The 27650-nt window shown below is 39.8% G+C and overlaps 2 protein-coding genes and 1 long non-coding RNA gene across 5 annotated transcripts in view; 1 reads left to right on the top strand and 2 right to left on the bottom strand.

Moving 5' to 3' along the window:
* Positions 1 to 27650, bottom strand: part of LOC139105699 (pleckstrin homology domain-containing family G member 4B) — a 223471-nt gene that overhangs the window by 8460 nt on the left and 187361 nt on the right. The window lies entirely within an intron of this gene.
* Positions 588 to 16236, top strand: LOC139105722 (uncharacterized). Of its 2 annotated transcripts, none has more exons than XR_011546233.1 (3): positions 588 to 3581; positions 13148 to 13238; positions 13387 to 16236. It is a non-coding gene; the product is annotated as an uncharacterized lncRNA (long non-coding RNA). The 2 variants fall into 2 exon arrangements; XR_011546234.1 differs by having other exon boundaries at positions 13148 to 14034; positions 14160 to 16236.
* Positions 19002 to 23602, bottom strand: LOC139105711 (uncharacterized). Its single transcript, XM_070661966.1, has one exon. It carries the CDS (start codon positions 21805 to 21807, stop codon positions 20677 to 20679), a length of 1131 nt encoding a protein of 376 aa, XP_070518067.1. The 5' UTR covers positions 21808 to 23602; the 3' UTR covers positions 19002 to 20676.

Below are 27650 nucleotides of genomic sequence, written 5' to 3'. Positions count from 1 at the left end.
CCAGGGTTTTGGAAGGAGTTGACCGCGACACGTTTTTTGTTTCCTTTTTTTTTTTTTTTTCCGAATGCAACGAAAGTATCTAATTAATACATTCCCTCCTCAATCAAGGACTTGTGCATCGCGTTCTTTCGCAAACGCGAAGGCGATTTATGTCTTCACGATCGACGGCTGGAAATAATTGCAGCTCGCGTGCGCGATTTTCTAATACCGCCCGTAATTTGTGCATTTTGGCGTAACGCAAATATGAATGGAACGATGAAGTCGATACGAGATAGAAAACGGGAGCAGATTAGAAAAGGTCGCGAAGAGCAATTTGCACGTCAGCGCGTTAAGATACTTAACACCCTGCATTAATGATAATTAATTATATATACGCCGCAACGAAACTGGACGTCTATGAACGAGTGCAATGACTCACATTTTGTTTGATTACGATAGAATTATAACACTCGACTTAATCGGCCGTATGTGTCGCACTTCGTGCAGCGATGATATGCTAACAAGTGAATTCCATCTTGTGACTCAAGCACGTCGTAAGTTATTTGTTTCTACTCCAAACTCGACCTGCTGTAAGCAATTACGCGTATCTAATCGGAAATACAATTTAGAGCACGGTTAAAATTTAAAATAAATTTTAATTAGGTTATCAATACGAACGTGTAAAAATTTCAAGTGCTTAACGTTGGACAATGTGGCCTGTAAAATGCATAATTGCACAAGTTAAAAAAATTTACTTCGAAAGCATTGCACTCGCAGCGTCAGCGTGCTATCAGCAAATCGTCGCGGTCGACTTAAATTGATCTATCCTTCTGCCATTCCGAATAGTTATGCTCTATTAGTATGCAGTAAGAAATAAAAATGACGTAAGGCGTATGGCTGCAATATTATTCAATTGTTATCGTACAGTGTAGGACCTTCAAAGCGATTCGTAATTTTTCTCTCTAAGTCGTCGCGCACCTCATCAAACGATATTAATTAACCGTTAAAGTAATCACGCGTTATCATTAGATACAGGCGGGCTTTTAAGTCAAGCGTTTTTAACTCTTCGCTTATACTGGCTGTCCAACCGGTACTTGAAACATTTTGCTACCTGTTTAACGAACGATAAGACGACGCCATTAGAAAACACGTTATCCAATGATTAGTTGATTGCCGTACGGTTTTCCTAGTTTTACCGGCTCTCTTTCAAGATCGTGAATCATTACCGCGAACTTCTCCTTTGATACGGCTAAGCAGACGACGGTACATCGATTGTTCATCACTGCGACAAGTCGCCGACCAACACGGAATGTCGTGCAAGAAAATTGCAGCGAGCTACGTACGACAGGTCGTTGATTTAGCGTGCAAGACAATATAGTACGTGTTATCAACAATGACTTTCTTTACGTATCTACGAGATACGAATGCGTGACACATAGAAAAGAGCGACAGTTTCGTGGCACACTATATCGTATTAGTCGCATTAAGTAGTCGTAGTCGAATAAAACAATTTCTGTAGTAATACAATCGTAAAAAAAATTTGATGTATAGGCTGTAGAAAACGGAATTTCTTGTGAAATCTTATAAAACAAAAGACGCAGTAAACACTTTTGCTTTAAATGAATAGCGTTGCAAAAAAAGATGCAATCAAATGGCCATCATCGAAGGATAATCTCTTCACAAATATATCTTCGTAGTTAGAAAGTTTGCTCGTTCGAGGGAAGAAAAAAAAAAGCTACAAACTTCTGAAATAATTGCGATTTTACAAATTACAGATGTAACTTGCTTATCCTCGCGGCACTGAATAATTTATGGCAGGAACTTTCATTGCAGTAAATCGAGACTCCTTCCCAAGTAAGATACATTTATCTAGAGGTCGAATAGCAAACACATTTCGAAAGTTATGCTTAAGGCTTTCTTTCAACTCAATTTTAGATGCAAATTTCGGTGAACGGTGACGATATGCAATGACTTTTCGTGTTCGGTCGGAATAATCAGGAGGATTTTGCCTTTTGTATTCGCGGATAGCACCGACGACAGTTCCAACGACGACAAATTTATCTGTCGCGATACTTTCCCGTCCCGCAATCGTTTTACATGCTACAGAAAAGACAACGACTTCGTGACAAAGTGTACAATAATCGTGCAATTTAAATATATATTCGGACATTAATTATATTTAATTTCTTTAGATTTCTTAGAATAATTACGGAAACGATAATTAATCAATTACTCGACGAATACCGTGACGTATTTATTGAGTACAGACTCGTGATACATTGAAATCAATTTTCTAATACTCGATATATAATATTATTCGATATAATATTCAAATTAATATTCGGGAATAGTGGGGGTAAGAGTGGGGGTGCGAGTGGGGGAAGCGGAAGCGAGAGAGTAGGAGACTCGCTCACTCACTCACTCTTCCGGCGGACCACGCGGTGCATGGCTAAAGAAACGTCTCGTGCTTTTCGGCAATGATACGCAAATTTGGAGCTACGGAGATGCATCCCGGGGTAATCGAACTTCCCTGACGGATATTCTGAATGCGGAGAGTGCTTGTAATAATTGTCTAAAGTAAGTTTTATCCCCATTCACGTGTTAGTTAAAGCCGCGTTTCTGGAACGATTCCCGTGACTCGCGAGCATTAATTTCGGTCTCTTTCGACTGAGCTCCGATCGGAGAGCAATCTATATTCCTACTAACAGCGTCCGCAGAAGTTCCACGGCCGATAGGAAATGTTGTTCGTAGTGTCGCAAATTAATCGCCGGTCAATCAAGCGGAGCTCGGTCTCAGTGGGATTTCATCGATGAACGTCGCGACATATCTAATAATTAGAACTATGTTGAGCACCGAGAGTACATGTGCGTGAATATAATGTTCGAAATAAAATGTTTCGTGCAGCGTGCTGCGTAGCGGGCGGGAGGGGCAAGGTCGTGGCGCGTGAGAGAGACAGAGGTCGCGCGGCATAGACAGAGATAGCTGCGTACGTGTCTCGCGCGATAATCACCTCTCGACTAGCGGCCATCATTGTGCGAGGTATTTACGTCATCGCTGACCAAGTGCGAAGTTCATGGGGTTGATCAGAACGCGTAGTAAACATACGTTGGGACGGACGAACAACGTAGGTTAGAACACGCCGAAAAATAACGTATATACATTGATCATGAGTCGTTGACGCTGACGCGATTAACAAATACTTGCTTTCTGTCTCAGATAAAGATCGAGAGAAAGAGTGAACGTGCCGTTGTCGTCGATATTTGATAAACGAACCGTGCTTGGTTCGTCGGTTTGGTCCGCGAGTACCGCATTATAGTATCGGACGATTTAACATTATTCGGGTGTGTCGCGAGTATCTTGTGTTCCGAAGGAGGCCTTGTATTCCGAAGGAGGATCCGGCCCGAGAATCTGAGAGGAGGAGGAGGCCTCGGAGAGGCATCATACATCGGCGGAGCAACCTTGAGGTGAGCACCAATTTTATTTGTAAAATATAATATTAACAGTTTTGTGTTATCATTAGATCTCTCTACAATTTAATTTTATATTCGTTTGTTGCAGGATTGTCACGAAAGCTATTAAACTCCGCTGTTGCGCATCGACCGGTGAGTAAGCTACACATTCTTTTTTTTTTTACAATGCGATTTGAAGGAGCGTACATTATTTGCGGAGAAAATAATAATTATTAAAATTTTGTAAATAATAAAAGTAATGAAAGCGAATAAAATAATTACGATCAAGCTGACATCTCGCAGCTTGAAAGGTATCAGGCGAGAGAACCCATCTGCTTTGCGAAAAAACGATAATATATTTGATTCAAGTAACGCGGCTTTTTTAAAGATCGAATTTTCATTACAGAGCAATACCAATTGCGTTATTGCATAGTTCAAGAATACTTTTATCACTTTCCCTCCCTCATTCAAGCACTTTCACTTCTCCTCTTCCTGCCTTTTCGCGCTCCCCGCGCGATTAGCTGCAGAAATGCAGGTATTCGCGATGAAAACTGGTACCGGTCGCACGTGAAATCGACAAACGCTCTAACCACGAACAACTCAAGTGTCTCGAGATATTGCATTCCGCGGCGGTAAAGGTCGTACCTCTCCACTAAGTCGTCTGCATTCGTCGCCACGCGAGCTCTCTCCTTATTTCGACGTAGAATCGCGCTCGCCTTAATCGCGGAGAGATTTTACCACCTGCACTCGAGATCTTTCACGGTTGAGAAAACATTAACGGAGATGTGGCTTCGTCACAAAAAAAGTATCGCGCGTTCAAGGGAACGCAATTTGTTTTCCGTCTCGTTAAACGTTAAGTAATTCAAAACTCAAATCTACCAGGCGAATTAATTAAAATTAATTAACACAAAAGATGCGATTTTCAATGCCTACATTTGGATAAATTTTACGGCGTGAGATACCGCTCTTAGAGATTATTATTTCGCTGAAGGCCATTTTCATGAACAGGATGACTCGCGTGAAGAACTATAAAAGTGTGAGAAAAGATCGAACCAAATCGGATCGAGGTCGTTGGCTCTAGGCATGATCAATCCGATTTATAGTTCGCTGCATGCGGCTTCTTGATTTCTAGCCGTATCATTTTTATTGACCACTCTATTGATCGGCCGTGATCCTTATTCCCACATGGATGCGAAAGTATGTTACACGCGCGGGAAACGTGCATATCTAAATCGTTCGTGAGAAGGTCGAATTCCAAGATCCTCGTGGCTTCGGCTCGAAGTGTTCTCGTTACGTAGAATTGTATCTCTATTTTACATGGCACGCTTCGCCTGTGTAACAAAGTAACACGATCTGGAAATGGATTTCGCGAAACACAATCCTATGGAATTGTAGATCGCATTACAATTATAGGTAGACAATCTGATACACGTGATAATAATGAGATATTTTCTACAACTAAAACATGTAATCTAATATTTCGCGGATGTGTTATGCAAAAATTTCGAAGTACATTAACCGATGATAATCAAAGGCCGTTTTATATGCCGTAAAAAAACATATTATGCATACTCTGCGTGGTAAATGAATTTCTAATTTTTCCGTAACCACAAATAGCGGGTACTTTATTAAGTCGTTAATGTTCACAGTTATTTTTTTATAAAAAAAGAAAAAAATCTTACCGCGAGCGGGGAGGGTCGAACATATACCAATGAGAATCGTGAGAAGGCTAAAGCTGCAACCGCACTCGCGGTTACATTTTTTTGTCGGGGATAAACCACGTGGAGAAAAGAATGATTTTACGAGAGCACGATCTCGCGTTGAAACGTATATAAAGAGTGATTTATGATCGGTGGAAGCAGCCGGGACGTAGAAAGAAGATGAGGACGCACCCTCAACGGTTACTCGATTCTCGACCCTTGAGCCGCGACGCATTATTTATGCGCAATACACCCGGGGTGTCGTTTTTCAATCGTTCCAGCTTTACGTACTTCCTACATGCGCGTTTGTACCGAGAGGAACCGCAAAATTGCATACGAATGTTTGACTTTTGTGGTTGATTTGCGTGACATTACCCCATAAAGTTTCATCGAGGTGACAGAGTTATGCCGATAGAAAAGCGGAGATATTAGCAGCAAACACGTCAGCATTGTTATTATTTTAAACTTTTTTTTTAATTAATATAAATCAAAGAAAAATATATAGGAAATTACTTTAGACATGCAAATTAGACTTAAAGCGGAGATAAAAACTTTAAATCGCCACGTAATCTATGTAATAACTTGTATTTATTTTACTAAAATACCTTATAAAATTTGAAAAGTAAAAAAATGAAAGCGTATGGTAGTTGAACAATTTAATTCTTCAATTTTATCATTCAAAATTATAATAAATGTATATTAAACGTATATATCTCTTCTTCATATCGTTTAACAGAGCTCCGCGATATTAAAACTTAAAAAAAAAAAAAAGATTTTTATCGGTCTATTCAATTTGGAATAAATGTTTTACAAATGCACACTTGAAACCACCATGACCATAAACACGTGAGCATAAATACATATTCTAACGGTCCGGAAAATGTTCAGCATTCATGATGAAACAAATATTGCCACAAAGCGCGTTAGTACAATGGGACATAAAAGACTCTTGCATCTGTCGTTCTTACTGCCTGGGGAGTGGTGTCAACCTGTCGAAAACCCCGACGACGCGGACCGCATTTAGCGCGAAAGTTTACAGCTGTCAAATGATCCTCGAACGAAAAGCGAGAGCTGCTGCAATCGATAGATCATGTGCTCTCATAACAGCACCAGGAGATGATTAGGGTGAATGGCCATAAACTTTTCATAAACCGCCTCTTAGATTATTACGACATCGTAAATCTTATACGATATGTTTAGAGATATACTTTATTTAGATATAACTGTACAATAAAAAAAATTAATATCTTTTTTTTTTACATCCGGTATCCCAGTATAATTGTAGCGCAGGAAAAATTATATTTTATACCGTATCATTAATCACGTTGAGAACTTTATTTACTTTCGGCCGGTTCGAGACGTCATAACGAGTAATAACTACATCTGATAGAAATATTGCAGATCGATACTTATGAAAGTTCACGTTGTGATACTTTGAAGAGAATTATCGAATTTCAATGTAATTTTAAGAGAAAGCACCCCGTAACTATTGAGCCAAATATAATTCAGGTGATTATGAGAGAACGCGCATTATAATTATCGCTTTGTAGTATGCTGCAAAGTACCCTCCTTCTTCCGACGTTTAATTCAACGTTATCCGCTTCAGTTAAAGAGTAAAAGCATGGAAACATGTGCCGACACAACGACCCTACCGTGTAAACACCCATACGCTGATAGAAAAATATAATATTAAAAATCACTCTCTGGTATGCTCGAGTTTCATCATTTACCGTTGTAACTACAATGCACCCGGTAATGATTCAAAATCATTATTTTAATAATCGGTTTAAAAACGCAATGCATTGCTTTTCTCTTTGCAGAGTAAAAATATAAATCAGCACCGTACATTATTATATTCGCGTTATATTATTTTTACAAAATGTTTTATCGTTAATGTTCATTATTTGAAATAATTTTTTATGACGAATGTTTATAAGAACTGAATATTATTGTTCGATTTGTTAATAGTAAATTTTTCGTTACATTTCTCTGTTCTACTTTCCGATAAAAATATAACAATATAAGTTTCGTCATATATTCCTCCTCCCCCATTATTGTCTTGCATATTCCACCGGCACGTTTATATCAGTCTTCGAGATTGTCAATAGTAGACGGAACTATCGTGTTTCACATCTAAAAAAAAAAAAGGTGCTAAGACCGCGAGCCTGTGATTAATGATGCGATATAATGAAATGCGAGGCAATATCGTAATGATCATTACAAATCTTTCGATACATTATTTATTACATAAATCAATCATTAATTACTTCGATAAGATCGTAAATAAAATATGTAAAAAGGATACATTAAACATATCGTATCAGTCGTTATCTGCGATGTATATCTGTTTCTAATATCGTTCGTTTTTCTCCCTTCGACGTAGACTTCCTAAAAGTCACGAAACGCAACTTTCGCCTCGGTTGCATGTGACTTGCACATCCCATGCATCGCTCGGTTATTCTTAGATCGTAAAACGTTTATTTTTCTCGGCTTAAAAGGTTTCAAACTACGGGGTCTGTGCAGCACGCGCTCTAATAACTCGATGATGTTACGCACATCGTCAGTGGTGCGTTATGTATTATAAAGTTTCACGTTTGCTCGTACCTTTATTTTTTCGATTATCTTAATTGTACCTGCCTACTTTAGTTTTATCTCAAATATTCTAACGATAAAAAAAAAAAAAAAAAATTGCGTCCGACGTTAGTCCGTTCCTACATTTAAAGGTTATAAATTCTTCAAGTGAGATTCCTTTACACAGTAGTAATGAAATTCATGGAATTAGTCGCCGGATCTTTCTTATGTAATTCTTTTGCGGCGAAATGATGAATAGTCAATCGTTACGTAGATCGCCGAGTGAAAGATCATTGATATTTTAATACACCAACAATGAGCAATAATTATTAATTATTCAAGACGTATAAGTTATCTCGTCATTTCTAAAAATACAGTGACCTCATAGGTACACTGCTTACTTTCTAAGAGCAGATTATTGAAAGTACAAGCACAGTTATTGAATAGTCGGCAAATAATTGAGGAATTTTTTTTTTACAAATTAAACTGTAAATGTGACAAAAGATCACAGTTAAAGAATTACATAAATGCATTTGTCGATTTATTTTTAGAGAGCAAATCTTATTTAAAATAAAATATTATCTTAATATTTAAATGTCAAAATAATCAAATACTGGAATTCTGATGGTCACTAGCTTCTAGGATTTTACATCGTATTTATTTAATCGCGAGAATAATCTATTCGATCCAAGATCAGATACAAATTTTTCTAAAAAGAACAATATCTTAATTCGCAAACATTTAGCTCATACAAGCCGAGGATTCTATCTGATTATGGTGTGTACAATAGTGTTGCGATAAAACATTACGCGTTACTACAAGGCTACGATCAGCAGCATGTATTAGATCTCACGATAAGAATCATATCTAGTACGATAAATTTCCATGCGCAAATGTGCTACCAACAGATCGAATCACTCTAGCGAGTGTCGCGATTAGATTATCCTCAGAAACGACGACTAGGTTAGGTAATTCAATTTTCACTGCGGGCGAAACATTCGAAATATTCATGTCGAGCGAATGAATATTCTATACGCTATTTAAATGACAAACGTGTCACGCCTGACAGGCAATCGAAAGTCACTCTGAAGTTTCATTACATAATAATTAATTTTATTTTTGCTTAAAAATTCTATTCAAATTAATACATTAAATTAAAATATATATCATGCACTTTTTGCTTCAAATAACATTCAGTATTAAATAATTTTAGTAATTTTTTTAATTGTTTGAGTCAAAATTCAATTTCAACAGTAATATTTTGAGAGTGGATTTTCCGTGCTTTCACATTAATTGCCATTTCCAAACCAAAAAGCGCGAGTAAATCGCCATTAACCGTAATTACTAACGGGATTTGTTGCTCGATGTTCGATCAATTTACCGTGGCCAAATGTAATCGGTTCGAATTGAATCACAAGTATCAAAGGAGCCTTGCTCGCACGATGGTACTAAGGGCGCAAGGCGAGAGTATCGACGTTTACATAAGCGCCTCTGATGCAATTGATCACGAACGCGGTGACTCGGGCTAACCGGTGCGCAGACTGCTGATTGCATTACAGTGCGATTTATCCGTCGGTGATTCGCAGAGTTATAAAAAAAAAGGATACGAACGTAACGCGCGAGCGTGGGATACAATCAGCTCACCTCGACTTAATTGTCCGGCGCGAAGCCAGCCTGTAATCCGTCTCTGATAGAGCTTCGGTTTAACGAGCTCCGTCGAGTAGAAAAGATCCCTGCCGCAATGAACCGCGCCTATATGCTACACTACGAAATTCTCGGCTTCGGGTGGTTAATGCGCCAATGCCCTAGCGGGGTGAGTGCTTACCGTACCGTCTATCGAAATCAAAAGCGCCCGTCAAGCGCACGCGGAGTTCAAGTACGGCGTTTACCTCGCTTCTATCGGACGACGGCGGTGAATTTGCGCCCGCAGTGAACCGCGGGTGAAGGGATCAAAGCAGGGTAATTCGGATCTTGCATTAAAAGCCGTACCGCTTCCACCGACCTCCGGGGCTCGATCTACCCGGCTCTCCCGATCGTTGAAAGAAGCAGTTACTCTTGTATCCAATTATACTTTCTCTGGAGCGCGCGAGGCTTCATTCTCAACGTAATATACTCTGTCGTCGTGTTTACTTGTATCTACCATCTGGTCGAGAATAAATCAAAATATATTTTTCCTTATTGCTTTAAAAAAAAAAAAAAAAAAAATTATATAAGGTATACCGCTTGCACTGCAGACTTGCTCGGGGTGGGTCAACGAACCTCCCAACGAAGTAGCAAATTATCCGTAACATATCAAATGGCGCGTAACATTGTAAACACGTGGATGCCGATTTCGAAAGGGAAAGAACTCGCGTCGCGTTATTACTCTTTTGTACGTCGCGACATGTATGTTTCTTTTTCCGCCGGCAGTAGCGAAGATTTAACGGTATTATTCAGTATACGAATCGCTCCGGGAGGTCTTTGCGCACGTCCGCGACATGGCATATACCGATATCGGTGGCCTCTAGCTCCTCCGGGTGCGTCGCCGAGTGCCGTTCGTACGACACGAATAATAGCTAACGGCGACGTGTATTGCACACCGCCGTCTGAATATCGCGCTTTTGTCACGCAAATAAGTACGGGCTCGCACGCTAATACGCCGCCGTGTGCTCGCAGTGGGTATACATTTATTACGGTATGCAACTGCTGCACCAAGAACGCATCCGAGATGCGTGAGAGTCTCGCGTAAGAAAATGAGATGATTGATGGACGGAGAACCGTCCGTACGGTCTACGTATTAAGTACGCTGATGGGTGCGAGAGAGAATGCAGAATTTTTACCGTGCTAAATACTGGAGAAACGGTCGAAATTGTCATGGTCAGGAAGGCAGATAAGTGACCGTTGATGAATTACGCCATCGTTTTTAAGCGCTTTCATCTCTGCGCAGTATTTGCGAACTTTTCCTGCCGCAATTTTAATGGTGTAGAAATTATGTGTGTCATCGAGATTGCAGTGAAATTATTTCGTATGACAATTTTAATCACGTCATATCTATCAAGTTTTCACTAAAATGCCCGTAAATAGTTTACAAGGATATGTATGCAGGCAAAAGTAGTACGTTCGTAAATTGAATAGAACTCTTCAGGTATTTCTGCAAGGACATAAATATAATTCTATTGCGATACCGATTCCATTTATGCATTAATATTTGTTCCTTTCAAAAATAATTTAATCTATTATTATATAAAATTTTATTGAAAATCGACAAGCATTTAATTAAATGTCCGCTACAGTCATTTCGTTTTTTGCACGTTTTACAGAATGATCAAGTCTTGTTAGTCTTGATCTTAATGTATCACCTCCTTTTTCAGTCATCGCTTATGACAAGCTTATCTGCCTGAATAATTTTCTGTGGTTCGCCGCCTTCGCGCCTCTTTCTCTCTCTTTCTTTCTTAACGATCTCTCGATCAATGTTCCATATATTATAATATCGACATTAAATCCTGTTTAACCTGTAGCTTGGTTCGTGCGCGCATTAATTATTGTTGATAGCCGTCGATAATCAATAGATAATAATACCGCCCACATGGCGCACGCGATCTCAGACAAAAACTCGTGGGATCCTTTTTTTTTTTTTTCTTTTCGCCAACGCTTTTCTTTCGCCTTGGTATTTCGTAAATGTCCCCGAGCGTGCTTTTTCAATGCAAATTAACAATCCAAGCGTCCGAGATAAATATATAATGCCAGATCCTACAAGGTGTTTTCTTGCCTGTCGGATAAAGTACTAGGTTCGCATAACATTTTTGCGTTTTCGTAATTGTACAACACACTACAGACTAGTAAATAAAAAAAAAAAAAAAAAAATCTTAGGACACGCTAAAAAAAGCGCGCCGCCAAAGCCATCCTCATGTTAAAGAATTATGGGAACAAAGTGGAATGCAAGACGCGAAGATGCTAACACGAGCATCTGCGAATAATTAGGTGTAGTGTTTTATTATTCATAAAAGTTCCCAAGGCACGTCATTTTAGGAGGATGCTATGCGTGCATGTGCACACGCTATATTTATCGCGACAGTTGGATGAATGTATAATAGAAATAGAGAGACTATCTCATTAATTAGAGGCAAGATAAAGGGGAGGATGGGAGGGGAGAGGTTTCTTCGACTGCTCCATTCTGGGGAACGAAAGCGAAAGGCCAAACCATTAAGGCAAGGAGATTGTTTCGAAGGATAACCAGCGTATCTAGCGATACCTACATATTATGCAATTGCACCGGTCAGGCGAATTGAACGTGAATTTTAATAAGATTCAAGCGGCGCGCTTGTTCACTCCTGCGTATTTACGCAAAGAGTGACCATCCATTACGAAGGGCGTAAGCGTAATCAAAGCATCGATGTAAATGACAGCTTACATTGTAAATGACGTTCTCGTTTTCTCCGATCAGTTCTCTGGATAATTCTGTATGATTTTGTTCGATAATGATAAACGTTCTGTAACAATATTCTGTAACTATACATTCTGTATATACGCGGGCGTAAAATGTCGTAAAAAATTTTTTAACGTGTATAAAACCTGTCGAATAAATTAATTAAGTACTACAAGGTGTTACGGACAAACGTAGAGAAATTGCTTTCAGCTGAAAATAAATTACGAGATTGCGCTGGCGGAAGAAAAATATTTTCCCGCAGAGTCGCTCGGTCGGCGATCTTCGAAAACGCGGCTGCGTTACGTTACGCTAGTACCGTTTCGAGCTCGCGGTTAATCATACGACGTTATCGTAGCGGTACGAGCATTTTCGCGCGAACGTTTACCTTGAAATAGCACGGTGACGTGCACAATTAAAATGCGCGCGAACGGGTGCAATTTCGCGCGACAGCTGTGAATGCTGACGTAGAAAAAAAAAAAAGAAAAAAAAAGAGAAAACGAAAATTGAGAGGAAAGCGAAAGAGAATAATGGGCGAGAGCAACACACGGGAGGGCGCAATGCGGAGGAGAATGTTGACCAGGCGCAATGCTAAAAATATATGCGAAAGACGATGAACCCCGCGCGCTTCCCCTTTCAACGTTCGCTAAATTCGCTTTTACCCTCGAAATTATTCGACGCACCTTTGACAAGGAATTGTTGGCACGCGCGAAACAAGGGAAGAAAATTCCGACAGGCTTAGCTTCGAATAGCTGTGCCAGTACGCAAGCTCTCAAATTTAGTGCGGAGGTAACACGAAAGGAATCTCCAGCAGCGATGAAAAATGATTGCTCGTAATCAACTGTATAATATATTATATGCGTCGAATAACTTTTAGTGTAAATAAATATATTAGCTGATGCGAACTGACTTTCGCGAACAGTAACGTGTACGTGTAGAGTTATCTGTTAAGCGAATACTGCACACAGAATAGTTATAATTACTTGTAACGCAACACGTTTAATTTTTGTCAATTTTACTAATCAAATATAACTTTTTTGTTTCAGATAAAAATCCAGAGGAAGACCTTCGTCAAAAGATCTGAGAGGAGGAGGAGAGCCTAGGAAAGGCATCAGGCACCGGCGGAGCAACCCACTGGTAAGAATCAATATTTTTTTTTGTCTTTGCTATTTTTTAAATTTAATTTGTGTTATTTAATTAAAAAATCAGAGGCGCGTATAATCTTTTTTTTCTCTAAATAATTAAAGATCTCTACAATTTAATTTTTTTCATTTATTTGTTACAGATCATCTAACCAACACTCCGCCGCTGCATATCCGTAAGTCGCATGCCTTTTTTTGTAGAAATTATTAGCATTTCGGGTGGGAAAAAATTTCTATATTACCCGCGGCATAATTATATTAGTATATAATATAAAATAAATATTTAATAAAATAAAATATTAATAAACCGCGTCGGTGACCGAAAATAATAAAAACTTAAAACATAATAGGTACCTAAATTAAAAAAAAATTCTTGACCAATTTATATAATTTGTCTCAATTTTATTTTCATATATCAACGTAAATTGCACAGCTCAACACTTCTTTGGATTTTTATCTGAGCGAAACAAGAATTCTGCTTAGATAAAAATTCGAAGGAGAAAAATATCGTACGCCGAAACAATACGAATACGAACCGCAGTCGGTTCGTCGGTCGCTTCGGGAGTTCCGCAAAGTAATCGCGCGTTATTCTTTTATATAAAATTTTTTTAACGGGAGTGTCGTGGACTATCGTGCGAAAGTGTTTGATAAAAATTAATTTTTGTCATAGCATATTTTCGGGCGCGATCGCGAGTGTCCATCCAGTGCGCGGAAGGATGACTCGACACGTCCTATCTGAGAGGAAGAGCAGGCTCGGGATGGGCATCCTGCATCAGCGGAGCAACTTTTAGGTAAGAATAAATTTTTTTAATAAAATTTTTATTAAAAAAAAAAAACTTTTACCTTTTTTTTTTATTAATTCTATTAACTAATATACTGACATATCTACAATAATATTTTCCATTTTATGTTACAGCCACCGGCCGAACTCTACAACTCCGCTGAAGTTCATGCAGATTGGTGAGTCGCATGATTTTTTTTTCGTAGTTTGTGTAATTGGGGTCTCATAAAAAACAGTGCGCGTGTAACGCGCGCATGATTTCTTCTAGTCCATAAACATTTTTCAAATTAACTTTCAAAATTTTCCCGTTTCGCGTTTTAATTTAAAACAGTACAACAAATGTAACTAAAATTATATCTCACGGTTGCGTGACTAACAGCTACGACATATTATCAACTTCAGCATAACGCGAAATAACCGAAAAATCGACTAAAAAAAAAAAGTTTGTGACGTACATTTATTTTAACTTGCGTATTCGCGTGCGCCTGAAAATAATACAATCTTAAAAAATTCGTCGGGACTGAAAACTCGTTTATAACAACATGCGAATAAAGAGCAAAAGATCAATTAATACAAAGTCATACTGCGTTCCGATGCAATCGTGTAGTTGCGTATACGCGTATGCGTCAGCGATGCAATGCGATTTTACGGCGGGCGCGTTTTTACCCGCGATAAAACCACGTGAGTTATGTTGCATAATTCGAAATTATATTAAATAAGGTAATTGTGTAGCGTATCGATAATAACGGATGAACGACCGATCGGCGTTTTCGCCCGCTATTAGACCATAATGATATGCATTATATAGACGTGGTTTTAAAGAAGCCGCCTCTAAGCCGCCCTTAAGTGCGTGGAATATTAAACGCGTACAAGTTACGAAGAAGTCAGTAACTCCGCAATTTATTATTTCCGCAGGCTCGCAAAATTATAACTCCTACGGCTGGATCGGAGAGAAAATTTTCCTAATAAAACGAATTATTTATAATCTTCTCGAGCAAATTAAAGGTAAAGAAGTCGACGAGAGGCCGTTTAAATGTAACAAAAGTTTCTGACGTGAAAAAGATTGGATATTTTTAATAATAAATTTATGGACTCTCGACGTTTAAGGCGCATTGATAGTCTCTGAAAAAATGGTATTGCCTATAATAACTATTTATGCAACGTCCTCAGTTTTTAAGTGTAAAGATTACATTTTAACGTGCAATTTCCGAGGAATGTCGCTGAACAAGTCGCTAGATCTCCCCTAGTCAATTGCGAATGTAATTCGACGATAACATTATCTCTAAATAGCATGTTTCTTCAGTTTTTCTGTCAACCGTTCCGCAAAAATTGAAAACCTTTCCGACTTGAATCGAAGCGCGTTGAAGGAAGTAATATTAAACCTCGTTCTGGTGACCGCGATACGTCTAGATATTTCTCTCTTCGCAAACGAGCAGACCGATAGCGGAAAACTTGTTTCGAGTCAGATTTTTTAACGAATTAATTATTTCGTGTAATTGGTCTGAAGTTTGAGATAAAGTTTATAATAAGTTCTTCTCTCGCGTTCAAAGTAATAAACTTCAAAGAGTTTCATTTCATTTCCTGAAACTGAATAAATATAACTGGACATACCATGTAACAGTTTTAAATATAACTTTAATTTTTTTGCAAAGTTGGCCAGTTGCACAATTACTGAAACCGTCATTTTACGGGTATTAGAAAGTTTCGCTAGTCTGCGTCTGCGAAACCGGCGAACGTACAAAATGACACTTGAAACGCATGACATTTACTTTTCCCCGTAATACATCTCGCGCGCTCGGTTGCCAATTAGACGAACCTCAACACGAATTTCTTAGGGTTTGAAACACCGAAGTCGAACGACTGCTAGCATAGATTTTCCTCCCCATCGGGAAATTAATCTGAAAATAAATCTGTTGTCGAGTGCGTGCTATAAGCCGGCGTACTGAGTTTTGTTATGCTTCGTCGAACTCGCACTATTCTGTTCGATAGACACGTTCCGGAGTTGCACGCCGATGAATTCGCGGAAGCTAAGAGCGATCGTATAACCGTAGAAGCGAACCGGCTAAAGCGGACGATTTGATTACTCGAAGTGATCTCAATGTCAGCTTCGTCTTTCTATCGGGAGTTGTTCATGGAACCTCATAACGGTTTCGTGATAAAAATATAAGAATAGTATTGCACACGATTTTGTTACAAAAGGAAAATTGCGTTGTGGTAAATGATATAAAATAAGAAACACAGTGTTCAAAAGTATTTTATATTATGAAAAAAAAAAAAATTACGAACAATTTAATTCCTATAAAAAATATTAATATAAAATAAAAATATTGTTGCTTTACGGCACTTGTAGACTATAAATAATTAAATGCTCGACAAATACCGTAACGTATCCCGTCATTTAGAATTTCGTGATACATCGCCGTTAATATTCGGATATAGTATTTCATATAATATTCCGGAACAGAAGGCGGAAGGGGTGGGGTGGGCTGAGGGTGAAAAAACTGGAACTGTAGGCGCGTGGAGAATCACTTACTCTTCCGGTGGTCGGATCACGCGGCACGTGATGATAAGACGTTTCGTTTTTTTTCGGCAATGATACGCGAGTTCGGTGATACCGAGACATATCCAGACATAGTTTGCCTTCTCCAAGGACTCCTCCGAACACCGGAGAGCACTTGTGAAAAATGTTTAAAGTATGTTCTATTCTCATTTACATGTTAGTTATATTCGCTAATTAACGTTGCTAATAAAAAGAAATCCCAGCGAAGCAGCTGAAGAATTGCTGACTTAAAGTAATAAGGCACTCGTGTTTTTTTCCAGTTTTATGTTTTCACACGCGTTGTATGAAAATATCTGCGTCATAATTTTTACGACATAATTTTTATGCCGGATAATGTTTTTGAACGGGTATAAGTGATTATTCATGAAGGCCGTAACAGAATCAAGTTTCGCGTTTCCTTTGATAATAAAACGCGTGTCTGGTCAGAAAAATTTTTGCATCGTCAGAAGAACTAAACAACAGTAAATAAATTCATATATCTTTTTGTTGATGACAAAGGGAAAAGCATTGGGTTTCCGTCGAGACGTCGAAGCAATCGGTTTGCAAAACGTGTCGACAAATTTCTTCGCGTGATCAGCGTAACTTTATAAAATAATATCAAGGAAATGATAAGGCATGTAACACTTGCCGAACGAAAAGGAAATGCGTCATTACACTTGCATAAAGCTTTCTCCTGATCAATCATTCTTCCGACCCGATTCACGTAATCTATTGTCTTCGTTCATTCTCGCGGCGCGCGACGCTCTTACCACGTAAGAAAAATTCACGCTTGCGTGTAAAAAGCAAACAATTCGATTTTATTACGGATGAAATAGGCGAATTCAATTCGTTACGTCGTTTCGCAGTTTCGTTCTGAAAGCATTATATCAAGTGCATTGCGTGTTTCCTGTTAATATACCACCGCACTCTTTTACGGTACATTAAACCGAGCGTATTCTCTTTATCGGTATCCTGCGATGCACCCACGGATGAGAGATTATTCTCTAGGAACGGATGCGCGATTATTCTCGATAGGCTCTGCATATGCACGCACGCTAACGCATTAGAGTGAGGTACATAAATCTCCGAATCCAAATAAAAAAAAAAAATTTGATTTCACAATATTTTATTCTAAATATAAGAGTAACAATAGATTTTTTATATACCACAAAATGAATCCTAGATTATAGACCACAAAAAATTATAAAAGCGTATAAGATACACGATATGCATAGATTCAAGCTCTAATTTCCTTTGGAACGCCAAGGGTTAAGAGAGCAGTGCAAGGTGAAGAGACATATTAAGGTCGGAAGTCGTAAAAGTGTAACAAAGAAGCCTTTGGCTTACCCTAAACGCGATCGCCATCGGCAATTACATGATATCGATGTGGACTCGTGGCTTAACGTGATATTTGAAAAGTATCACACGTCATACCGTAGAACAATAAACTGTTAAATATAATAATAATTAATTTTAACTTTAGATAATAATAAATATAATTTAGAATCAAATAAAATAAATTTAATTTTAAATTAATTACAAACTTTCAATTAAAAAATTTCAAATGCATTTTATTCGAGCATATAATATTGATGTTGAACATTGAGCAGTTAGAAATTTTGCTTAAAACAAATTGAAAACCATATTTTATATTGCCGTGATCGTGAACGTGCACATTTTTCCCACGAAAGGCGTCTACCAAAAACTGATGAAAGTAATTTCAAACTGGATCGAAACGTTAGACCGGTCTTAGGAGCAACGTGTTATTTTCCTTCGATCACGAGAGACCACTTCATCGGTCCATTAACATTCCGCGAATACGTGGCCCGCCAGTCAGATTTGCATAAAGTTCTGCGGATCCCTGAAGCTAGGATCGTATACCGAAATAAACAGCGATAAGCATAGACACGTTGGCGAACGTTTTATTGGTTTAGTAACCGAAAATCTTAGCTTATACAGCACGATTATTTTTCTCAGTCAAATCATATTTTTATTCGAAAAATTCATGTCCCCATCGTTTTATTTTTTCAAATATTATTTATCAGTTCTTCTCTTTTTTTTTTCTTTTTTTAATGCTCAAATAAATTTATTACAAAAAATGCTAGTCTTCCAAAGGAATTTAAATTAATAATATTAAAATTTTATTGCGTTTAGATATTCGGTTGTGGACAGGAATTTCAGAGGCAGAAAATCGTTTTATCGAATTGCAAATACGTACTCGAGATACGGTTTTAATGCTTCGCGTTCGCTGATAACCTCGCTTCATAATGCATCGGACGTAGTTCTTATTAGCAACATTAGCGTGGTCGTCGGTGATAAGATGCTTGCCAATACAGATAACAAACTTAAAGCCGGTCGCTTTAAGCCCACAATCGTTGTTCGACAATCGGCTCTTTAGGTGTGTTTGCGAGCTCGACGCAATGCACGATTCACCCACGCTTTTAAATTCAAGTACGCGTCTCTCTCAGAACAGGTATTACGTCGTGCCGATATCCGAGACACGTAGTCGTGTGCGTATATGCTGAGAAGATGCATTAGTCTTACCCAGAAGATTCTAGCCGCGGGTCGTAGCACTCGCGAATAGTGCTATCAATATAATCCGGACTCAGGTATTCGTGAAAAAACAATTCGTTATCTCTGACGTATGTTTCTTGACACCCCGAAGAATATCGAGAACGATATGCAAAAGCTTAGATAACGCTTCGCGGAACAGAATTCTAATGTAAAACGCAATATGCAAGAATGACGTAATAAAAAAAAAATAAAAAAAAAACGATTGAATTGATACAATTAGATTGATTTTCTAGGAGAATTTTATTAATAGGATGCTCTATATTAAAAAATCTCAACTTTGGTGGACAGTCAAATGGCTGATTAATAATCGCAGAAGAAAGATTTTTGTTAAATAAGTTTAGAATAACAATCGACTATTTTTACTTTTGCCATCGATCAAAAAAATAAAATAAACATATAATCGCAACGTAGCCGAGAAAATTGATTCCGGAACAAGCTAGCTTCCCGTTAATTTTAATTAAAGTTGGCCAATATTGAAGTCTGATAATTATACGTTAAATTAGCAAACCAGAAGCTCCAACCGTCACGATCGAGCGGTTCGATGAAAACGTGAAAGGGTTAGAATATGCGAGAGGTTAATGAATGCGTGATCGCGAATATCTCGCAACGTGTTTTCGCGCGTATCCCCCGCGCATAAATTCAAGTGCACATTCTGAGCCGGTTGCGCGTTGTGTCAAGAAACGAGGCAGACGCTCGTGCGTCCCGTCATTCGCGGCAGGTAAATTCTCGGGTCGAGGCACTCGCCAACGCAAATACCCGAAGGAACTTTGCGCAACAACGGACAAGATCGACTTGTATTTAAATACCAGCATCGACGCGCGCGTGTGGGTGCATCTTAAAGGAGAGTGCCTGGGAATCGCGGAGCGCATCTCCGCGCGATTGTTCGCGCGATGCGTCGCCTCGCGCGATTTATTCGCACATGAAAGACGCTCTGAATAGCGCGTACGCGCCGTGTACCCTCGAGGCAGCCCGACGGAAATAATGCATCTCGATTTGCATCCATTCAACGGTCGAGGCAGATTCGAGACAGACGCGAGTACGCCGAGACAGTTCCGCGCCTCTCCGGTGTGGCGAAGAACACAACTGCTGTTCGAAATTGTGCGCGGTCAGCCACTCGCGTCGTCGCGAGCCGTGCACAATCGCGGAAGCATCGCTGGGCTTTGCGTACATCGCCGACGATATTTCATCCCCGGACTGGTCGCTCTTATCCCGAACGCTTATTCCGTAAAAGCCGGCGTTTTCTTTTTATCCGAAACCGGCGGGCGCGTTTCCGGGTTACTCGCGGTGGATTATTATAAATCACAAACTAGTCAAACGTGTTTCAAACGCTCACATCCGTAATTTACTAATAATTACCACCTGTTACATAGATCGTGGAAAAATTATATATCAACGTATCGAGGACGCTTGATGTTATGAGAATGCTAATTTATTAGAACATTGAGTTACTAAAGTACTTATCTTATCAGTAATCCATCTTTACAATTAAAAAAAAAAAAAACATTGTTTTCTCGCGCGTTTAAATGTCTCGAGAAAAAATCAACTCACATTTAATCTGGGCACCGAGGCCGACCGGCCGTTGATTCTCCTCCGTCTCAAAATTCTCGCTCGCTCGCGATCCCTTCTGGTGCACCTGCCGTCCTGTCGGGGCACCAGGCTGATCTGGGGCGCATCTTCGAGAGATCGCACCCTGAGTAGAACGCAGCCTTCGTCCTCGCGAACGCCCGCCACGGTACCGCCGCAATTCCGCATTCCATCGGCACTCACGTCGTTCGTTATCGTGCAACGCGACAGGTCCTCGGTGGACCTCGAGGACGTTTTCGAACCGAGCCGATGCTTTTTCCGTTCAATTACAAAAGACGAGGCTCTCGCGCGCCGTGTAAGACCGACTTGTGGCGCGACAATCCGCCTGGCGATCAGCTGCTCCGTTTTCGTCGCAAATTCTTGCGATTTGCTGGACCGTGATTCGATCTTTGAACGATATCGTACCGCCTGAGTACAGTCGGTGACGTCACGACTTAACAGAGGAGATATACTTTGCTCTGAAGCTAAATTTCCCAGACGAGCGTCCTCTTTGGTATCCTTCGCTGCCTCGTCACTTTGGTGCTTTAAGGAATCGTCCGCGACAATCTGTTCGCCGGTTCCAGGCGCGGAGACGCTTCTCGTTAGAGCGCGTCTTCGTGTCTCGATTCTGGACGCTTGGCTGGAGCGCGTTAACGTGTCGCGATACTGTATATTCACCACCGTCCTGTGTCCATCCTCCTCCACGGTGTTTCCGCGATCGACTATCCCGCTCGTAACTACAGACGTCGTCTCGAATGTTTCTTGACTGGAAATGAAACTCGCGCTTCTTCGTGATCCCTTGAACGCGCGGACGTCGTGAACGATTCGCGACGGACCCTTCCAAGATTGATTTTTACGAAACTCCCGTGGTTTCTCCGGCGACTCGAAACTATTGACCCTTCTTTGGGCACTCGATGGCACGACGTGCTCGTTGATATCCAGCTTCGTCGTACCGCTGTCGCCCTCGCGACACTCCACGTCCTCGTCGTTAGCTCGTCGTTTCTCCAACCGCGACGTCTCGCGCGCTTCGTCGACGTCGGTGCACTGACGTACGGAGATCAGACGGCAGCCGCCGTCGTCCCCACTATCCTCCTCGCTGATATACATCCGAAATAACTAGGAGCTGCGCCGTAACGCGTAACGCTTTACCACGAAATGGAGCGCGTCAACTTCCTTCCTTCGGCTAGAAAAGTTACCGGCTCATTGCGATCTCTCATGTTTTATCTGTTTCTTTTTTTTTTTTCTCGGAAACGACAGATGGACGGAAATCTCGCGATTTGCCAAAATATATCTGCGTGTAGTTTCGCGAGAAATCCGTCTGGGAAAACTTGAATAGATTTGAAGTACGTGATCGTGTCAAATCTTCGATGTGCGCGACAATTATTATTCGTGGCGGGCTTTCAGGAAATTTTTAAGCAATGCTTTTCCTTTGATTCCTCTTTCGAGCTTCCAACGTCAGACTTGGACAGCTTGTGCCAGTTGGCTATTAATTAATGTCTCAGCGTGACGTTCCCCGTGTTAGTCGAATGTTTGAGCGATCCTCCGTATAATTAGCCGAGGGGGAAAAAGCAATTTTCATCTCAATGTCATTTCTATTACTGTGCAACTCAATCGTCTTTTTGGATAAATAATGCACAAACTAATTCAAGAGCCTGCGACTAGATTGCAAAAGTAATAAACAAGCGTTTGTGCGTTTTACCGTTAATATCTCGATTCAGGAGTGAGCCAGGAATCGCAAATCAAAAAAAATTTACGTGGTTAAAAAAGATCGAATATATTTTAATTTTATTCATGACCTTTTACTGCAAATCGAAGACTTCATGGCGTCCTCGAAATTATCAGATACATCCGTTAAATATTGGAAAACGTCGTCTTCGTTATACTCGCGGACATATCTGGAATAAAACCGCTCGTATCGAACGTGTATTCCCATTGGTATTCATGTCACGTCGAGTTATGCACCAGAAAGAGACACAGGTGTCTTTTCAAACGTAAATCGTACAATAAGTCCTTAAATTAGCACACGAGTATTCGATGAAAATAATGTTTCTTGTGGCAAAATGGAAAACTTTTCAGATCTCTCGAAGGTCCAAAAGTGCACGCGTTATAAATCATGTTTCTCAAAAAGATTTTAATTGTGCGAGATTTCCATTATTTCATACAATCAGCTTTTTCTCAGAATTTTACCTCGCACGAAATTTAAGAGTCACTACTCTCGTTCAACATAATTAAGACAAGAATTTTTAATTTAGTAAGGTCCATTGTAAGTCATTTCGTCCGTGAAAATCAATGTCGCACGAGATCGATCTTCGAGCCCGAGCGTGGTGCGAAAGCGATCGAGGGAGGCAGCGCGTGTTGCGTCGTGCGTAATTACGTTACCGTAATTAGTGCTTGTTAGAAGACACCGTCTGGCGTAGCACATCGGAGAGTACACAAATGCATCTTACAAACGAAATTACTAGTGCGCAGAGAGCTCAATTCCGCCCACCGGATAACTAAAATACAGCTTACTGGAAAATTTCGGAGTAAAATAAAATTCTTGTGCGAAATAAATCTCACCGACGACCATCCAAATTAACACTAACCATTAACTTCTACACTCGCGTACAAACCCCGCTGAGAGAAAAAGACTTGACATTTTCTCAATTACAACATCCTCTCGGTTATATACATTTTTTTTTTTTTACGTTTGAAACAAACAATGTCTTCGGAGGAGAAAGTACATCCTCTATTTCTCGACTGGAAGAATTCTCAGGTCTTTCCTTCTCGTTTTTTTTTTTCTTTTTTTTTTCCTCGGTTTTCACTTCAATCGATCACTAACGATGAACGGTGGTTCATCGCCGACTTGGCGTAGGTCGGATACGCGCGAGCGGAAAAAGAGACGCACAGGCGTCGAGCGCCGTTGGCCTACTGCGCCGGCACCTAATCCCATACACCCGGCACGGTGTGCGCGATACGGCACGGCCGTGGGTACATACACGCTACCGCCGCACTATTGCGCCGACACGTGTGTGCACGCGGCTGCGGCGAAGAACACACACACGTGCGAGCTTCCATTCCGCTCCATTCCGCCATTCCATTCGAGCCCGCGCGCCTCGCGTCTAAACTCTCACCGATGCTCGGATCTCGCGGCCCGTTCCTTACCGCCACGCCGCGCCGGTCTCAAGCCTCCTTTCGTGCGCGATGCGTGTACACGCGTGTATCAGCCGCTGACGTCCTCCAGTCGACAGGGACCGATTACCAGCACTCGCGGCCTGGAATGCCTTTTCCTTTCGGAAACCACCTCGCGGACCGGTTACAGCCGCGATACCGCGCGCGCACGCGGCCCGAGAATTATTAGGAATTATCGAAAATTGATACCGGACCGACAGAGGCCTGGAAAAGATCCGGGAGAGGCACTGAAGGTGCAAGATAATGCGGGGGAGTAGGGCAAAGGTACTATTTATCGAGACGATATTCTCAGAATGCATAGGCGTTTAGAAAAGTCGCGCCGACGGCGCCACTTCGTTACGACCACGATCATTCCGGGTATTCTTAAACCCAGTTTTTCCATAAAATTATGCTAATCTCAATGATATTCGTTGTGACGCTACGTCGAAAAAATTCAATCAAATTCTTTACCATTTTCAATATTTACTGTAATATTTTTTGTTATTTTCTTATATAAAAATGAATTAAATGTTAGTCATATCTAATTTTTAATTATAAAAAATTTGTAATATTTATAACAATGTTTCTATAATTTTTTCACGGTTGTAATGTTTTTTTTTTTTTTTTTTTTTAATATGCGGTCTGATTACAATATGAAAGAAAGCAACCCGCATAGTTCATTAACGGACGCAGTTTGCCTTTGCGAAAACATTATCGGGCTTGCGCGCGTGTCGCTTTCCGCTCACCAATGTTTGCGTCCGGTGTAAAGTTTCACTTTGAGGTGAAGCGCATTGGTGCGGACCGTCATCATTGAACCGTCACCTATCCACCGAATTTTTCATCTTGGTTAACCGCGCGTCAAAGGAAGAAGATTGCTAATGCTTCTTCGCACAATTTATCGAGCCCGAAAGATATTTCTCTTGATCTCTCTGGTTTATATGAATTTGCTTGCGTGATATCACGTTTCTTAAACTCGTCTAATAATAACGAAATCCGGGATGAAAATAAAAAACGACGCAATACTTCGACGAAGACATACATCTGTATTTTAAGAGATACCAAAAGATATTTTCTTTTTTTTTTTTTTTTTTATATATCCATGGTTATGATCGTGCGTCTCTGATTTTAGTAGCGTCGGTCACTTCCACGAAAAATAAAAAAGTCATCTTCCAATAATAAATAATATAATTGTAATTATAATTCGCATTTTGTTAAAATCTTTAAAAGAATTACGACAGAACAAATATTATTACGCAACAATCCTTTCATTATCTTTAACACTTTCTCTTTTGAAATTTGTCCTCACATTTTAAAGCGACTGGTAACTCATAGACTTCGGTTCGAAAAGTCTCTATGAAGAAAGGCATTTAGAAAGTGTTAATCCACATACCGCTCTTATCATAATAGGACCGCTTTTATCGCTGTAATGTCAACTCGTACAGAGAAAAAAAATTAAAAAAATAAAAAAACCCGCGTGAAATTCTCGATACTTATTTCAATCGGCACGTTTCGACAACTCTCCTCTGCAAATGGAATTTTTTACGTATGCATTTCAAACGAAGGGTGCCGCGTGCGAATATATTTACGCACGTGCAGACGGGATTTCATTAATTGCTCGGCGGGATCCGCCCATTCATTTAGACACGTGATCCCCGTGATGCTCTTTCCTGATACTCGCATACGTCACCATTAATTATAACGTACGCAAACACATCGATCAGTACGCGCGGATAACGAGCTCAGAGAAATAATCACCGGTACTCATGCTGCAAAATTATCGTAATTCCACGTTAATAATAATTGTCCCTAACGAGCGTGTTTAATATCCGTTTCGTTGCAATATCAAATATTAGGCTAATCGCAAGTTTTGGCGAGAGTAATGAAGTAGTTCAATGCGGACTTTATGTTTTAATAAAATTATTAAAAGCTTTATTAACCCATTCAGTTAACTTCCTTAATTGAAATTGAAACTCGTCTTGCTAACACCAATAAATTTACATTAAGATAATACAGTGTAATAAAGATAACATTCATTAAAAGAAAAAAAAAAGTACAGAATATGCAAATTATTACGAAAATTACTAGGTAAATATTAAAATTTTAATATTACGCGCGATGTAATATAGTTAAAATTTTGCAAAAAAAAAAAAAATCCTGAAATAACTACTTTTCCGCTTGCACTACGTAGAAATTAAACAGCAATTAATTAGAAAAGGTCCCATAACTATAATTATACAAAAAGTATATCGCAAAGGAGGTAACGAGTGCGTTCATTTGCAGGCTTATAGACAATTATGCCCAGAGAAATTTATACTTTCGTGTAATCGTGTGGCAGCTCATCCGCGAGTTGTAATAAGTCTCCTCTAACACTTGAGCTAATGATTAATTAATTTTAGACAGTCGTTAAAGGTGCATCGTGCCGTAAATTCTGGTACAGCCGTCAGATAACAAAGAAAAATTACGCACAGCCCCATACCAAGTCGTTTAGAATTACAACTGGTCCGCGTGTCACGATACGCAACGAACGCGTGAAGATCACGTTAATCTGCGCTCAGCACATTTTTTCAACAGATATCTGATCTCGGTGTACGTAACTCTCGCCGTCTACGGCTCATTAATTTTCTCTCACGTTATTCGAGAAAGAAACTAGTACGGGAGATCCGAACTCCTGTCTTGCCCTTGAATCGATCATGTTGATGAGCGCGACACGGTGCAACGGGAACAAGAATCTGGTCGGTATTTCAACGTCGGTACCTGTAAATTACCGTGTGACACCAGATGCGGCCGTAAAAAAAGAGACATATCCGCATTAATCTACCATTATCATCAAATCCATCTCACGTACGCCGAGACATGTAACTGTACATCGCACATACGCGACGTATTGATTTCAGCGCATTATAACGGGCTTCGTGTGCATTCCGCGTGTGATCGATTGATATGTGCATATTTCACGTTAATCTTTCACAATATTTTGGATAATAAATTTAAAGGTACTTTGATTCAATATCGTTCTACGTCGATATATACGTTTAAAAACTCGTCATAAAATACAGTCCGAATAACTTTTCTTCGTAGGATAATTAAATTGTAAAGATTAATACTCTCGAATTTTTGTGGACGATTCAAAACTTTACTTATGCAAAAAGGCTCGGAAACTTGGTGCAAACAATAGCAATACGTGACGTGTTAATTTCTTTTTGTTGAAATAACACGATCTCCGCGTTCCTTAATCGGGCTAATGAGCCACTTTACTATAATTTCCTCGGTGGCACTTGGATTATAACTCCACGGAACCACTTTCATCGCAACTATGCGCATTGTGTGCACGCACGAACGCTGCATTATTTGTTGCGCGGATGTCGCATTAGTCTTGTAAGCTAATGAACTCGTGTCATCGGTTACAACCTTAACGTCCTTGAGCAAGTCCATAAACGCTTAGCATTCTCATTACAATCGTCTGCTAGCTGCAAATGCTCAACTAAGAATGCAGATGTTAGTCCGCGTCTAGCGTGCTGTCAGATCCGCTTATGACGATCATATCGGTAATGATTGCTTTCCGTGCACAGATTGTAGTGAGCGACAGCTGATCTTGATAGTCCCAACAATAGAAAGGCCAACAATTCAGTACCGTCTGGATTCGAATACGAAAAGTAAATATACATATAGACCTCGTTCGAGTATGATTAAAATCGAATTTTTTAATCCACCGGTCTATATTTAAGGGTTAAACGTGATCTTTGAATGGCATTTATTCTTGTTGCATAAAACGCGTGAAAGATCGGATGAATAAATCATAA

The sequence above is a fragment of the Cardiocondyla obscurior genome, linkage group LG09 (genome assembly GCF_019399895.1).
Source record: "Cardiocondyla obscurior isolate alpha-2009 linkage group LG09, Cobs3.1, whole genome shotgun sequence".
Lineage (NCBI taxonomy): Eukaryota > Metazoa > Arthropoda > Insecta > Hymenoptera > Formicidae > Cardiocondyla > Cardiocondyla obscurior.
Note: the sequence above shows the minus strand (reverse complement) of the source record. Positions and strands in the feature narration are given on the sequence as shown.

Bases quoted from the DNA above. Each gene is read 5' to 3' on its own strand.
- LOC139105711 (XM_070661966.1), bottom strand. From the start codon at position 21,807: ATGTATATCAGCGAGGAGGATAGTGGGGACGACGGCGGCTGCCGTCTG.